This window comes from Phoca vitulina, unplaced genomic scaffold (assembly GCF_004348235.1).
Source record: "Phoca vitulina isolate PV1807 unplaced genomic scaffold, GSC_HSeal_1.0 scaffold18, whole genome shotgun sequence".
NCBI classification, from domain to species: Eukaryota; Metazoa; Chordata; class Mammalia; order Carnivora; family Phocidae; genus Phoca; species Phoca vitulina.
In genome coordinates, this window is record NW_022589721.1 from 30,887,493 (window position 1) to 30,903,490 (window position 15,998).

Consider the following 15,998-nt stretch of genomic DNA (forward strand, 5'->3'; position numbering starts at 1 on the left):
CACGCACGCACACACACACACGCACACATTCCCTCGGTCCTCCCTTTTTCTTTACAAACCATAGCACATCCTTCAATCTTCAGATAGCTTTGCTTGTTCCCACTCCCAGCTGACTCGGGGGCATCCTGTGTGAGCACGCGGACAGTCAGCCTGTTCTCATCGCTACACAAGGTTCACCGTGAGGGTGAAGTGGGTTGCACAGATGGGCGGGGCATGGCGGCCACTTCCCGTCTGCCACTGTCAGACTCGACCTGCTGCCATGACCCCGGCGGGTCATTGTGTGGGGCTCACCAACCTCATTAAACCTCAGAGTCCATCTCTCTGGAAGGTAAGGGTGTGCTGGTCGGTTTGAGGTGTCCAGCACACAGTATGTGTCATATAAGGCAGTATCAGGATGACGGAGTGATGCCCTTTTAGTTTCGCTCCTTACAGTTTCCCTCGTGAGGTCAGATCACCCATATGAGGCCTCCCCGTTGCCTCGGTCTGTGCCCAGCCGGGCCCAGGGGGTGTGCCGCTGAGCCCCTCCCCATCCTCCTGTCCACGCTCCATGAGCACTTAGAGCATGCAGAGCCCAGGATACGGCATCTGGGACCCCTCCGTCCCCCACCTCCCAGAAGTGGCCCCATCCACAGGGCAGTGGGGTGACGCCGAGCTGCCGAGCAATCCACCTCCGCGTCAGACAACAGCCACAAAACAAGGCGCCTCTTCCACAGGACGCCGTGGCAGGGTCTCATCGACGCAGCTCAATTCCAGGCTCAGGGATTTACGGCGGCACAAGGCGGAAGTCTAGGTGAGCTGGAAGAGGGAATGTTCTCTAAGGAGCTTCAGATACACTGCCGATGTACATATGTATTTGGTCATTCCCTGCCTGCCTGTCCTGGCTGCGAGCCTTCTGGAAACAAGGCCTGGCTCTGTTTTTGTTCAAAGCTCTCCCCGTGGGCCCAGAACAGTGCCCATCACATGGTGGAAACTCAATAAACATTTGTGGGCTGGCTAAATAAATTGTTGCTTTGGGACTGAGTCTAGACAATGGCAGGGGAAGCAGCCACAGGGGTAGGGAGGGGCTGCACGAGAACAGGAAGGTACAACCTGGTGATCCGTGGGCTTGCAGAGAGAGCAGGCCGACCCGATTCAGAAGCCCCGATCAGCAGGCCCTGAGCCACGGAACACAGCGGCCCGGAGGCGCAGTGAGGCCTAGGTCAGAACTTGTTTCCTGACACTTGTCGGGTAGAATTCAAACTGTGGTCCCAGACACCTTCAGAAATGAGCCAGGCCTGGAGGCATCTGTGTCTGCCTCCATCCTATCCTGCTCTGATGAAGGCAAACATCGGGGAGCTGATCGCAAGAGAGCTAAGAGCTGCTAGCTCCCCTTCCTCAGGGGATGGAAACCAGACATCTTCAATTTGGTATCTAGACAGGCAGCCCCTCCACTTGCTGCCACGTTATTCCACTGAGAGTCACGAGTTATTTACAAGATGAATAAACCATTTTCCCTCAAGGTCGGTGGAATGGCCTGGTGAGGAGCCATCAGAATTCAGAACCTGGGCCAGCAAAGTAACTCTGTTAAGTGGAAGAAACAGAGAAATGGATCATTGACTGGTTAGTACGAAAAGATCAGAGGGAAGCAGGAAGGATGTGAAGGTCTGGGGTGTGGTTGAGCAGGATTACTAACTAATGGGACGATTTGATTGGGGTTAATGCCGGTGTCTCTCCTCAGATGACTCACCATCTTCAGAGGGGGTGCAAGCTCTCAGCAGCTCCCTGCTTCCCTCAAGTTTGGGGACCTTGTGTAACGACACTGCTAATGCTCAGAGGGATGGGCCCCTGAGATGCTCATGAAATCTGTAGGAGGCGTGGAGGCAGGAGTTGCTCCTATACCAGGGAAGTAAAAAGATGTGATCTGGAAAAGGAGAATTATGTGCAGACAGCAGGGGTCCAGGGAGGGAGAGAAAGACAGAAGGAAGAGCACCTAGAGAAGCAAACATCCCGGCATTAGGGTTTCAGCAAGAAGGAAAAAGCAAGAAGGTGGGAAGAGACCATAGGAAAAGAAGAAATTTGTGATCATAGTTGTGGTCACAATGTGGCATCATCTTTCATGGGTCACCCATGAAAGGGCATCACCCACAGAAATATCAGGGTAATGTCTCTGGCCAGCTCCAGCACTCATATTCACATCTTCTCCACCCATAGCATCCGGAGCTGCCCCCAGTGCCCTTCAAAGCCTGCCTGCCTTCCTTCCTTCCTTCCTTCCTTCCTTCCTTCCTTCCTCCCTCCCTTCCTTCCTTCCATCCTCCCTCCCTCCCTCCTTCCCTTCCTTCCATCTGTCTATCTGTCCATCTGTCCGCCCATCCTGCCTGCCTGCCTGCAACCACAGTAGTCAACCCTGCTCACATGCCCAGTACCTTCCCTCCAGATGTTTCTGGGCCAACCTGTGCCTTCTACAAATTTCATTACTTGTCTGTACATTTACCCTATACTGGCAGGCGATCTTCCTAAAGGGAGAAAGTTCTGTCCAAGTTACCTTCTGCCCCTAAAGCAGTCAGAGGTTCCTCCTTATCTGAAAGATGTAACATTTGAGATGTTTTATTTGGAAATCGATGACCCTGTGACACTAACGTGTCTTTTGATCTAGTGTCCAGCATCCATGGTCCCATCCCTAAGCAACAGCTCAAGTGAGCTGCTCAGCTTGGTCCCAAACAACCCCTTAGGACTTCTGGCCTCGGAGAATCGGCTCACGCTGCCACCTCTGTCTGTAAGACCCACACTCCATTTCAACCTGTCAAAATTCTACCCCAGGCCAGTGCCACCTCTTCCATGAAGCCCCAGCAATACCGAGAAATGTGACAAAAATATATTGGATATAGAGAGTCCCTGGTGCTGCCCGAGAGCTAATGAGTTGGAATTGCCAGGATGGGACGCAAAGCTCTAAGTCAGCAGTTATGAGGACTTGGCCACTCACTGCAAGCAGAGGAGCTCTCCTGTGTTCCTTCCCGACCCCATTCCTCTACAATATTGTAAGAAAATGAGTTCGGAATCTAAGGTAGATGGGGGAGGGCAAGTCACTTAACTTGCTGAGTCTCAGGTTCCTCATGTAGAAAATTATAATTATTGTAATTATTTGAAAAGATAGCAGTGGAAGAAATGATTCAATATTTGAGGAAGTGCTTTATAAGGAATAATAAAGCATTACGCAAACATGACAGATCACCACAGGAATGAGGAGGAATAGGATGGTGGCTGATGAAGAAGAAATGGTAATAGCAGGATTCTGGCTCCTCTGAGTCTCTGAAGTGGGTAAGAGACCATGTGTCCAACAGATCTGGTTTCAAAACTGCTACCTCCCAGCAATGCCATAGAAATTAAATGAGAAAATGCCCACAAGTACTTAGCACAGGATCTAACATTAGGAAATGTGTAGTAGTGATGGTGCTGGTGGCAGTGATAGTGACAGTTATGATGATGGTGATGATGATGGTGATGATGGTGATAATGGTGGTGGTGGTGATGGTGGTGGTGATGGTGATGACGGTGATGATGGTGCTGATGATGGTGATGACGGTGATGATGGTGGTGATGGTCATGGTGATGGTGATGATGGTGGTGATGGTGGTGGTGATGATGATGGTGGTGGTGATGATGGTGATGATGGTGATAGTGGTGGTGATGATGGTGGTGATGGTGATAGTGGTGGTGATGATGGTGGTGATGGTGGTGGTGATGGTGGTTGTGGTGATGATGATGGGCAGGGGTGAAGGTGGGAGGTCTAGCAGTGGTGGACACAGCAGCAGCAGCAACTATGTAACCTCTGCCTTTTGGACCTATGATCTGCTGTGGGGATTTGAGAAGTGCTGGCCAGAGCAAATTTTGCAGCAATAAAGAACTGTTTTACTAACAATAAGCCTATGTCTTGTCATTTTTCTTTTCTTCTCTTTTAAATTGCTACCCAACACAATATCTGGGTAAGTATTTGTAATTTATCACGAGGGCAGATTTTTCAAGCCATTCTGACTGAATGCCAGGATGCTGAGCGGGAATGATATCTCCAAGGCTGCCTATCTGCCCACAAAGAAGAGGAAGCCCATAAATCCAGAAGAGCAGTGACCCCTCCCCAGCCAGGACGAGTTACCACAGCCGTGTGCGGGCCCGTTACCAGCTGAACTCATTGCTAGCGCAATGGATTCTAATATGTGCCGTATGGTCTTTTGCTCAGTTCCTGTTCTCCATGCCTCCAAATGTCAAAGATGATTATTTTCTACTGGTTAGAGCTGAAACCAGGTGCTCAGGGAAAACCTTGGGTGTCCTGACATAAACCCTGGCTCTGTGCCTCGAGATGAATCAAACAGTAGCCTGTGATCAAAAAATGCTGTTACCATCTGGTAGAGGAGGGAAAAGCAAGAAAAAAGCTTTAAAAATTGAAAAGTAAAACAAAGTCGACCTAAGTTGCCAATGACAGAAGACCACCCACGTTCCTCTGCTTGAATTACGAGAAGCAGGAGCGGATGGATCTGATCACGGTCAGCGCTAGGAGACCCTCGGCTCCAAGGGTAGTGGCCAGAGATTAAAGCAGTGTGTAACAATGCATCCTCCTAAGTAGGCACCGGCAGGGAATAAGGGGTCCTAGATCTCTCCAAGATGCCCACCGCAAGGACTGCTAATGTCCAGATGAGAACCGTGGTGTGCACATGGACGCACACACCCACACACTGCCTCCTGAAGCCAAAACAGTGAAGGTCTGGAGAGAGGCAGACCTGAAGGACCTGCGTTCCAATCCCTGTACCACTATTTATACTCCGTGTGACACGGAGCAATTGGATTTACACCCCTAAGTCTTGGCTTCCTCATTTGCAGAATGGGAGTAAAACTGCCCTACCTCACAGGATCCTTGCAGGAATTAGTGAGAAACAGGAGTGAAAACAGTTACCTCCCTGTGTGCCTGCAGTGCATCAGTCCATCACTCAACCACTGCTTTTTCTTTGCTACCTTGTATCAGTTCTACACCTGTTAGACTCTGTCTTAAAAATATGTTCTGAAAGCAACAGACTCAATCAGGCACATCAGGAGACATCTGGGGATCACTCCATCATTAGAAAGAAGGGAGGCATCATAGTTGGTAGGTTACTTCTTCGGTTCTCACCTATTGACAAGAGAAGAGAATCCAGAAGGTACTGAAAACACAGTCAAAGGAACCAAAGGGATTGTCAGCAGCTGGTGGGAAAGGCAGGGACAAAGTCCTGAGGGATCTGGAGCAGGTCATCTGATCTTTCTGGACATGGAAATGTCTCACTATCCATCTCAGGGATCCTTTACCAATATGATTTTATAATTTAGACGTTCCAAATTCTGCATTAAATTTAAATGCCTGACGACATGGAATTCTCTTAAGCAAAAAATCTCCCCCTGATTTGTCCAGAAAAGAGAAAAGAAAACATGTAGGCTATTTCAGATAGGACTCAGCAACACAAACATGCTGCAGGTGAAGCAACTGGAAAGGTACAAACGGGACCAATTTCTCTTCTTTATAACAGAACATGGGGGCGCCTGGGTGGCTCAGTTGGTTAAGCGACTGCCTTCGGCTCAGGTCATGATCCTGGAGTCCCGGGATCGAGTCCCGTGTCGGGCTCCCCGCTCGGTGGGGAGTCTGCTTCTCCCTCTGACCCTTTCCCCTCTCATGCTCTCTCTCTCTCTCTCTCCAATAAATAAATAAAATCTTTAAAAAAAAAAAAAACAAAACAGAACATGCCCTGTGGAAGGTCAGGCCCCGGGGGACCAGATGCCCCGTTCCGGGTCCCAGTGTCCTCCCAGCACCCACTGAGTCAGCCGCCCAGAGAGCAGCAAGCGAGTACGATCCACTCACCCATGCTCCCCGACTCTATGAGATGCTCACTGTGACATCACACACGTATGCTTAGCTTACACGCCTGGACGTGTTGTTCGTGTGCTCTTCATGTGTGCATAAAAATATATACATTTTGTAAGTGTGACATGCTCTTCTAAGTGCTACAGACACAAAAATAAAGAAGGTTCTCACGGGCTTACATCCTAATGAAAACAAAAATAAACAAATGCCAAAATAAGAAAAAAATGTAAGTTCTCTACAAAAATTAAAACAAGCCTGGAGTGAGTGTGGCAAGCTGCAAGGGTGAATGATTAGAGCATGGACAATTTTGGTTTTTTTAAATCAACCCTGTGAATGCTTTTCAGTGTCCAAATACGTCAGTGGCCTGGAACCAGGCGGGTTCTACTCCCAGAACATTCTGGGTTCAGATGCAACTGTAGCACTGCCCGTTTCAGCTAAGTAGCAGGGCTCATCCACCTCTCCCGGATGCCTGGCTCAGACATGCAGGAGGAAAGCAGAGCCTCAGAAAGAGCAACAGGGTGGCATCTCTACCTCCCGTGGAAGGCAGGGAGCCCAGCCGGGAGTTGATGGCCGAACACCCCACACTGGGTGCCTTGTGTGCCAGAGCCCTGCGGGATGGGGATGGCATGGGGAGTGCCCGGCTCTGTTCCTCCCACTTCACCATGTCATTGTGGAAAAATACCAGCTTTGTCCAAAATGAATGTGTTTACCTTTCCGGGGATTACACTGTCTGCCTGTCGCTAATCTCGAAAATAAAGGGCTGGATCGCCTTCCCTAGCTCGTCTATTAGTCTCAGTGTCTCAGTTCCTGGGTCCCGTGGCTTGTCATTGTCTTGTGTCTTCCCTCTTCCAGCCTGAGTGTGTGCCATGACACGAGGGAGTGATGTTTCAGTTGAGGTTGATGAGGAGGAAATGACAGGTCCCCACGAGGGAAGGAGAGAGAGCTAATTTTCTGAGTAAGTCATTCTGTCTCGGCTTTTCCTGACTCAGCCAGAGGCTGACTGAAAAGGAAGCTGCTGCTGAACCCACACCAACATCAAGATCAGTCTCTGCAGTGCGTCTGCCCACAGGTGCAGCCACGGGACTAGCAACATCCACGGGATACAACACAGCCCAAGTCAGAAACTCACAGAGGACGACACACACACATACATGGTCACCAGCCTCCATTCCCTAGAGGGAGCAGGACAAGGGAGGAGCCCTCCTCCGTGCTCCTGGCGCCCTCTCTGTTAATACATCGCCCGGCCCGTGGCCGTCGGCTCAGCTTCCTGTGTCAGACCCCGTGTGTCCCCACCGCCTGGTACACCATCGGGCTGGGATGGGGGCTCCTGCAGCCCCTGTCCCTGGTCTGGGCCACCACCCTCCCTTTCTGCTCTCTGCAGCCTTCTCCTAACTGATCTTCCTTTCCTACAGTCCGTTCTCAGAACAGAGGCCAGACGGATGTGTTACCGTGAGCCGGCCCCTCCGCGTCTGTCCCCCAAATCCTGCAGTGACCAAACGGCAGCCAGAAACCCAGGAGACCGTCAGGGACCGCAAAATGCATACATGATGAAACTCTTTCATCAGTTTTGGTTGGGATGATGGTTATTATGGTTTTATTTCTTTTACATTTCCTTATCTTTGAGACAGAATGATGTAATGACGTTTGGGGTCTCTTCAAAAGGACCAGGGCTGGCTGGAGGTGGGCTTGGACATAAATTAAGCAAGTTGGCCAATGATGTGGTAAGTGCTGAGATGGATGTGGGGCATATGAGGGTCCATTTTACTATTCTTTCTACTTTTGTATATTTTTTTTTAAAGTAACAGTTCTGAAAACATCCAGTAGCCCCACATTTTCCTCACAGTAAAAGCCCAAATCCTCACAATGGCCCCCAGCAAGCGACATGACCTGGCACCCAGTTCCTCTGACTGACCGCCTCCCGCTGGCCCCTGGCTGGCTCCAGCTGCAGGTCTCTGCTCAAACACCTGCCTGTGTGGCCTCAGCCTGGGGTCTTAGCTGCCCCCTCCACCTGGCACGCGCCCCCTCGGCTACTGGCCTGGCCAGCTCACCACCTCCTGAGAGCCTGCCCAAACTGACCTTCTCATGGGCCCTTCCTCCACTAGGTAAGGGCTACGGGGATGTGTCTCTTCCCTTGCCTGCCTGGAGGTAAACATCAGGGGGCAGGGATCTCCGCACTGAGGGATCTCACTCCCCTACAGCACTGCCCAGCACCCAGCAGATGCCCTGGAAAGACCTCCTGAATGGATGACCTTGTGGAGGGGAGGAAAGGGGAGAAGGGAGGGGGCAGGGACGGAGCGGGGCTGTTGGAAGGAAAAGGAAGAGGGATTGGTGCCGGATCCCTAGGATGACGGATGCCCACAGAGCTCCAACTAGAGAAGCCGCATCCTCGGCCCTGTCCCTTATACCAATGCATCCCCGGAGCTGGAGAACAGGGAGCGCAGATAAAAGCTGAAAGTAGGAGCAAGTGTCCAGAGGCAGGATGTCCTCTCCAGGGGGCACTGCCTGAGTCTGCATCACCCTCTCCGGTGTGCCCATCAATTCCTGCTGAAATGCCCTGGCTCCTGCAAGGCCAGCTCAGACACCCCCTTGCTTGCCCCCAGCGCCCACTCTGTCCCAGCACCCCCCACCCCCGCCCAGACCCCTCCCTGCTCAACGCCGCGGTGTCCCCACTGAAGCATTTGGGTAATCCCTCCCTATTTCTCTAGTCCCTCCAGTTATGAGCTCCTGGCGGTTGAGACAGTAATCTCTTCAGACATTCCCAAAGCTTTTAACTGAGTGCTCCTGTATCCTAAGAGCACGACACGAGGTTTGTGGACAGACACATGGGAGGACTGAAGAAGTCAGGCTTTAGAGGGACACAGTCCTGGGTGTGCATCCCCGAGAGGCGGCCAGTGGTGGTGTTTTCTCAGAGGCTGCCCTTCCTCTCTGCAAAGGGGGATGACAAACACTTCCCTTGGACTGCTGAGGTCTGGCATGTGGAGCTCAGCACCTCAATACGTACCACTCTCCTCCCCTCTGGTTCCTTCTCTGGGTCCCCTTGTTTTTGCCCTCAAATCTCCATTCCTGGGGCACACATCCAACTCCCAGGGCCCCTGGCTGGTGTGGAGCTTGGAACACGGTGGCTGGTATTACTCTGAGAGGTAGAAGGTGTTTCTGGAGATGACAAAAGCCATCCTGGGGAGAACACGGACACTCCCTGGGATGCCAAAAAGTCACGGCCAAGGAAGCATGAGCCTCGGTAAGCAAGCTCCAAGCAAGAGGTGTCCTCACCCCCTTTTTAATAAGAGTCAATCAGGTAAAAATGTACTTTAAAAAAAAAAAAACTCTTTGCAGTCATCTTTGTATCAAGAGTTCCACTCAGCATCTAATTCTACGTTAGGAAAAGTAATGTTTGCAGCAGCTCAACACAAGATGAATTCAGGTTCACCTAAACATCAATTACATAATGTACTAAGATTGCTGTTTTCTCTTAAAAGACTGTGCGGGAACATGCTGGGAGAGTGGGATTCATGACCACTGCCTGGTCTTGCTGCTCACCAAGGGTGCAGCCGCATCCTGAGCATGTTTTCTCCCAAAAACCAGGCTGGTGGTGATGCCTTCCCATTGTAACAGAGTAAACACACTCAGAGAGGCTAGGTGACTTGAAGGGTCACACAGCTGCTCAGAAGTGGGGCCAAGTTTCAAACCCAGGCGTTCTGCTGCAAAGCCCAAGATCCTTGCATTATACAGAGGAGAAGGCAACCTGGCTTTGACCGGGAAACTGAGGCCAGGGCTGGTGATGCTGAGTGGGATGTGGCACATCCATGTCCTTCTAATGGGATAAGTGACTTCCCACCTTCCCACCTAACCCCTCCATCACGACACCTTTCCACATCTCAGCTAGCCTTCCAAATAAGTTCTTCTTAGAATCTTTAGGGTTTAAGACAGTTATAGAGTGCAGAACTGTCTGAAAACCAAGGAAGGAAGTTCACTGGGGGGGTTAGGCCAGGTGGGAGTCTGTTGAGTCATAAAGCAGGTCCCCCAGTTTCAGAATTGAGGATGTAAAGTGTGATCAGAGGGTGGGTTCAACCCCCTGACACAGAATGAAGCCAGGACACATATGTAATACTGTCCATGCCGATGAGCTAGAGACTTTCCGGGCTAGAGAGGCCACAGATGGGGCTGGACAACCTCTGCCAGATGCAAGACCCCCATTTCCACCCATCTGTCACGGTCACCCAGCCTCTGACGAACGCCTCCGGGGGCTGCCCACCCCATCTTGGGCAGTCGTACCCCCTTGGACAGTCTATGAGAACCAGTAAGAGATGCATAGACTTGAGTCCCTACTCTGTGCCAGGCACCATGCTAGGAACTGGGGGGACACAGAGTTGGGGGTCAGTCTCAGTCACCGCAGGGACCCTGAAGAGGGCACCTAACCCAGGGGTACTCCTCCATCCCCCTGTCTTAAGCTATAGGACACTATGTCAGGAGCTGTGCTTACTGGTGAATAAAACGCATAAGGTATGTACAATCTGGATAAAAAAAAAGACAGGTGCTTAATTAAATTAAATTAGATTAAGTTAAATTAAATGGAATACCATGAGATATTATGATATTCAATAATGATACGGATGTTTAAAGTAGCTAAGAGCCTACTGGCAGCTCTCTATCTTTTTCCTTGTCCCTATTTTTAATTCTTTCCTGGAGACTTGGCTCAATTATCACCTCTGTCAAGAAGTCCTGGCTGCCTTGCAGGCCAGGTCAGCTGCCCCTTCTGTTTTCTCAGCACTGGGCTTCCTTCTGCTGGGGCTCTGAGCACACAGGGCTGTGGGGTTCCATATATATCACTCTCCGCAGCCAACAGTCTCATCTCCATGTCCCGAAGACCCAGCTCCAGGTTGAACTCAGAGTAGACCCCCCACCATGTTTGATGAACTAAATCTAACCCTTCAATCAGCTTCCAATATTCATCTCAAGCTCATGAGGCTGGCACCACATCCTCTGTCTGAGCTGCTGAAATGGGGGGCCCCAGTGTGGGTGAGCTGGGGATCGGAAGGGAAAGACATGTTACTCACCCGGAGACCTTGCAAACCAGGAGGTCCGTCCTTGCCTCCAGGACCCATCAGACCCTTTAGGAGGAGCAGAAAGGAAAAAAAAAAAAATAGAAACAATGGTCAACACAGTTCAGCACTACAGGTCGTACTTTGCCTTCTCATGCTCATTAAATAAGAAAATACCATCCCGTTTCAATGGGGAGACTGGGAGATCAGGAGGAGAAAAAGTCCTGTCCCTTCAAATCTGTAACATTTTAAAACATGGCACCTATCTGGCCTAATTTTAGCAACCAAGAGGTAGGCAACATCATTCACGCTTTAAAGATGAACACGTTAGGGGTCAAATGCCTTGCATTAGTGCCTCACATAAAGCATGCACAGAAGTCTCTGGAACCCAAGTGTCTTCAGCTGTAAGCCCAGTGCCATTGTCCCTGTATGTTGCTGGCTCAGCAAGAACTAGCTTGGGCTATGTGACTCAGTCAACAGTGATATGCAACATAGGGCCGTCTGGACAAAGAAACAAAATTGTCTAAGACAGATCAGTTTCAATTAAGCAAGGAACACTGGTGTAGGAAGGGGTCCTACTGACCAGATAATTCAAGACATACTCCCCAAGACCTCCCCTCCCACACACACATATCTGCTATATGACCTCAGACAAGTTCCTTGGCATCTGTGAACCTCAGTTGGCTCATCTGTGAGGTCAGGACGATATACCTACTTTCCAAGTGGCCGTGGGGACCACATGGAGAACGGATACAAGAGCCCAGACAGAGCATGTCCCCACCCAGACCTCCTGACCATACTCTGATTTGCACCCACGTGATGGGAGCTCGAGGAGGAAGGCGAGCAATGGGAGTGGGTGAATGAGGCCCTCAGCTCTGTGATGCGATCATCAACTTCCCAGGTGAATTCTGGCCAGAAGCTCCCCCTCTGCACTTCCATTTCTTCAATAAGTATCATCATACAAGGAGCTACTATTGCTGAGTGTTGCATGACTATGAAGTAACTGGACTATATTTAGATCCAAATTCTTCTCTCTTAAGAACACCGTGGAAACACACACATGAACAGAAAACCGACAGGAACTACAGGCCTAAATCTCCTTTCCTCACAAGGATTATCCCGATGAGCTCAGGGCACATGGGGAGGGAAGACCCTACGTAAGTGAGTGAAAGTTCCTTGAGCATCAGGAGACACCTCACATTTGATCTGTGCAGCTTGCCCTTCTTTATTAGGCTCCACCAGACGTTGATGAGACAGCCAGAGCCTGTCCCATCTCAGGGGAAAGATGAAAGCTGCAAGCCTCCTGGACCACTCTGGCATTTGGATGCAGAATGCTGCACGCAGTTTTCCATTTGGAGAAGGGGAAACATTTTCCTCTCTCTGGGACTGCTGAACACAAACTCCAAAATTTTCCATTCTCCCCAGAAGTCACTGACTTGATTGATTCAATCCAATGAATATTTAGGGAGCAACGGCTCTGCGGAAGGCCCTGGGCCAGGTGCTGCTGGGGATTCAAAACAGAGAGACATGGCAACTAATATGGGTATGGGGCTTAATAGGGCTGCACCAAGCCCTGGTTTTTGCACATTAGCTCGTGCGGCCCGCGCAGCACAGTCATGCGCATGACGATGATGATGACAATGATGGTGATGGCGATTTCCGGGTAGGACTAAAGCACAAGAGGATCAGAGAGAATGAGTAACGTCAGCAAAGACACAAAGCTACTTGGTGGGAGAACTGGGACATGAGACCGGATGTTGGGGCTCAACTGCAAGCTCCGTCCTTCCACGCCCATGCTGCTCTTTGGGAGCTCACACTGCAGTCAGTCCCCCCCTTCCATGCCCCTCTTGAACAGCTGTGGTGGGGCCACTGCTCCATAAGCATGCACTAATCCCCACCATGAGATAAACTGCCGATTTAGAGAAGGGAGACACGTTGGTCCTGGCCTTCAGAATCTTTCAGTCCTGGTCTCTCCTGATGGGGCCCCCTTTCCACAAGTCTTGGGGCAGGCTCTTGTGTTTCTGAGCTCCCTGCAAGGGTTCCATCACCCACACCAGGTACTGCTCCAAGCCCCATTCTAGAGAGAGCATCGAGCATGGAGAAGAGCTTCAGAACATCGGACAGCTCCAGGGCTGAGGCACTCTGGTGTCTGAATGTGCTGAAGATTCCAGACCTTGTCCTTGCCCCTGCCCCATAGGATGCACCGCAGGAACGAGACACGCAGGGAATCTCATTAATCATCTAGAGCCTGCAAGTGCTTACTCATGGTTATTTTTTCCTATCTCCTTCATTCAACTGGGAGATCAGCCCATGTGTTTTCATCCCTCTACCTCCAGCATTAATATTTGGCCACAAAAGTTTAAGGTTTCTTAACTCATTCTCTCTTGGTCCCCCCCGCCACATTCATCATAAGAAAATCTGCATAAAGGGGAGGATCCAGAGTGAGAGGTCAAGAAGGCTGCCTCAGGGTCAAGCAGGGCTCGGCACTGTTAGCTTCTTATTCCTTAGTGGGGGCCATGGAGGAAATAATTCTCCTTTACACATTTCAGGGGAAGTATTGCTGCATTGTGCACTCACGGGCTTGACAGTCAGACCCATCTAGGTTCAAAGGTCAATTTCACTTCTTAGTAGCTGTGTGACTTTGCACAATCCACTCAATACCTTTGCACCAAGGTCTTCATTGGCAAAACAAAAAACGCCTTCACCCTTGCAGATTTAATATGCATATGTTTGCACATAATAACACCCACCCTATAGTATAAGGGTGGTTCAGTCGGTTGAGCGTCCGACTCTTGGTTTTGGCTCAGGTCATGATTTCTGGGTCATGAGATCAAGCCCTGTGTCGGCTTCTGCACTCAGTGGGGAGTCTGCTTGAGAGTCTCTCCCTCCTTCTGCCCCTTCCCCTCTGCATACGCACACTCTCTCTCTCTGAAGTAAATAAATAGATCTTCATATATATGTATGTGTGTGTGTATGTGTGTGTGTGTGTATATATATATATATACACACACATACCATAGTATAGACTTCCAGCACTTGCCAGTTTTCGATCTGCAATATATATGCACGTATGCATTGAGATCCAAGCACGAGAGCATAGTGTGCTACCTGCCATTTCTACTGTAAATCTCCCAACGGTTATCATAATGGTGAGGAGCTCTGGAAACCAAAGCTTGGGAGATTAAACAAGACATGCAAGGTTACAGAGACAAAAGGCAGCTCTTCTGACCTGAACTTTTTGGTATGAAATTGCTTTAGTTATACTGGGCTTAAACGTCCGCTAGATTTCTTCTGGTTTTACCCAAAAAAAAACCATACACACTTATCCTGATGAGGGATGGGCCCTGATGGCTTCATATAAATTTGATTTATGGACATTTCAAAGTAAGACTTGTCTTATTTCCTTAGATAAATACAGTCACTTGAAAGGGGGATCATGTTTCTAGGAGGAGCATGGTGAGATCACTGACCTGTGGAATTTACTCTATGCTCATTAATTATCCTTAGTATCTGAACTCCTATCACAGAATGATCAGAGTCCCTTTGAAAGGCCTCTTCCCAAATGGTTATTTACATATCCCTAAATTCATTACAGTGGAGAACCCAAAGGCTGAAGCTTCCCCAGCCACTGTAAAACCAGTTTGAATCAGAGACATGGGGGAAGCAATATGCACTGGAAAAGACTCGCCTACCACTGCGACATCCAATGCCCTGACTCCGTTTTATCTACAAGGAAACTAGGGGGGTGCCAGGATGCCTCAGTCGGTAGAGCCTATGACTCTTAATCTCGGGGTTGTGAGTTTAAGCCCCACATTGGGACTGGAGCCTACTTAAAAAAAAAAGAAAGAAAGAAAATGGAACCTAAAACACCAGACTGCCTACCAAAAACCCCACTCACAGCCTGTTTAGGACCGGGGGCTGTGAAGGTGGGCTTGCTGGGTTTCAAGTCCAGCTCTACACTTGGGAACTGCCTAATGGAAATTTCACTTGACAGGGCTCAGCTTGCTCCCGTGCATGATAGCGACATCAGCACCTTTCACCCGAGGGGACGGGACCAGCTCCTGCAATACCACAGAGCTCAGCAGGGGAAAACCACTGTTTTCCAGACCTTGAGGTGTTCAGAGCAGACCCCAGCCTGGGGGGGGGGGTGACTCACCGGAGCTCCTGGTGGCCCAGGTAGGCCCTGGTGACCCCGTGGTCCCGGAGCTCCCTGGTAACAGAAGCCAAACCTGCATTAGACACAGCTCCCCTTTCCCCATGATTCATGACTCTTTGCTGACTCAGAGTCTACATCCGGAGTTCCCAAAAGGGACCCAGAGATAGAGTGGGGATTTGCATTCCTGGTGGAAAATCAACTTGACCCATCTCTGGAAGGCTCCATCTGAGCTCCACAAGCAGCTTCAACCCCATGGCCTGGCCTTTCTGTCCCTGCTCCCACCTGAAGCCCCACTTGGGGAGGAGCTGTATTCCTCTTACCTGCTCGCCCTTCAGGCCCTCTCTCTGCACCTGTGGGACAAACCACGTGTCAGCAGAAGTGGTGGTGTTTTCTCAACAGTCATTCCCCGCAGCTCCATCAAGGGTATTCACACAGCACGCTGTAATGCAGCAATTCCTGACTTTTCTCTGACTTTATCCTACTTTTAGTGTTGAAAGCCTTGTATCCACCTCATATGGTCGGAGGAGTACCTCCCCATTTTTAGAGTCAAGGACTCTTCCAAATACGCAATCCCATCAGTGTAAGGTCTATGTTTCCGCCCCCCTGGGAATGCGTGCGCACTTACCACGGAGCCCGGCACACCAGGAGGTCCTGCAGGCCCCACGTCACCCTGTGCAGAAATGACAAACATTTCAACGGCGTACCTTCTGCCACCTTCCTCTGCTGGTCCCCACCCCTCTGAGGCCCCTGATTATCCACACAAGCCCACTGGACCACTTCCTCGTCTGTGCTCCGCCTCATGTGGCTGCCATGCTGGATCTCCCTCCCGCCTCCTGATTTTCTCAGACTTTCTGTGTCTAATTCTTATGTCTGTGTCAGGATCACAGGGACCTTATTTTCTCTTTGGTGCTGGATCAGGGCCTCGATCTGGTTGGTGCTCTCAGAG

At 50.3% G+C, this 15,998-nt stretch overlaps 1 protein-coding gene across 1 annotated transcript in view; it reads right to left on the reverse strand.

The window, feature by feature from the left end:
* COL22A1 (collagen type XXII alpha 1 chain) overlaps nucleotides 1–15,998 on the reverse strand; it is a 247,120-nt gene that overhangs the window by 119,521 nt on the left and 111,601 nt on the right. Inside the window, exons 19-22 of the mRNA XM_032416080.1 lie at nucleotides 15,678–15,722; nucleotides 15,373–15,402; nucleotides 15,053–15,106; nucleotides 10,912–10,965 (exon numbers count right to left, since the gene is read on the reverse strand). Coding sequence (XP_032271971.1) covers nucleotides 10,912–10,965; nucleotides 15,053–15,106; nucleotides 15,373–15,402; nucleotides 15,678–15,722 — 183 coding nt within the window. The remainder of the gene's footprint in view (nucleotides 1–10,911; nucleotides 10,966–15,052; nucleotides 15,107–15,372; nucleotides 15,403–15,677; nucleotides 15,723–15,998) is intronic.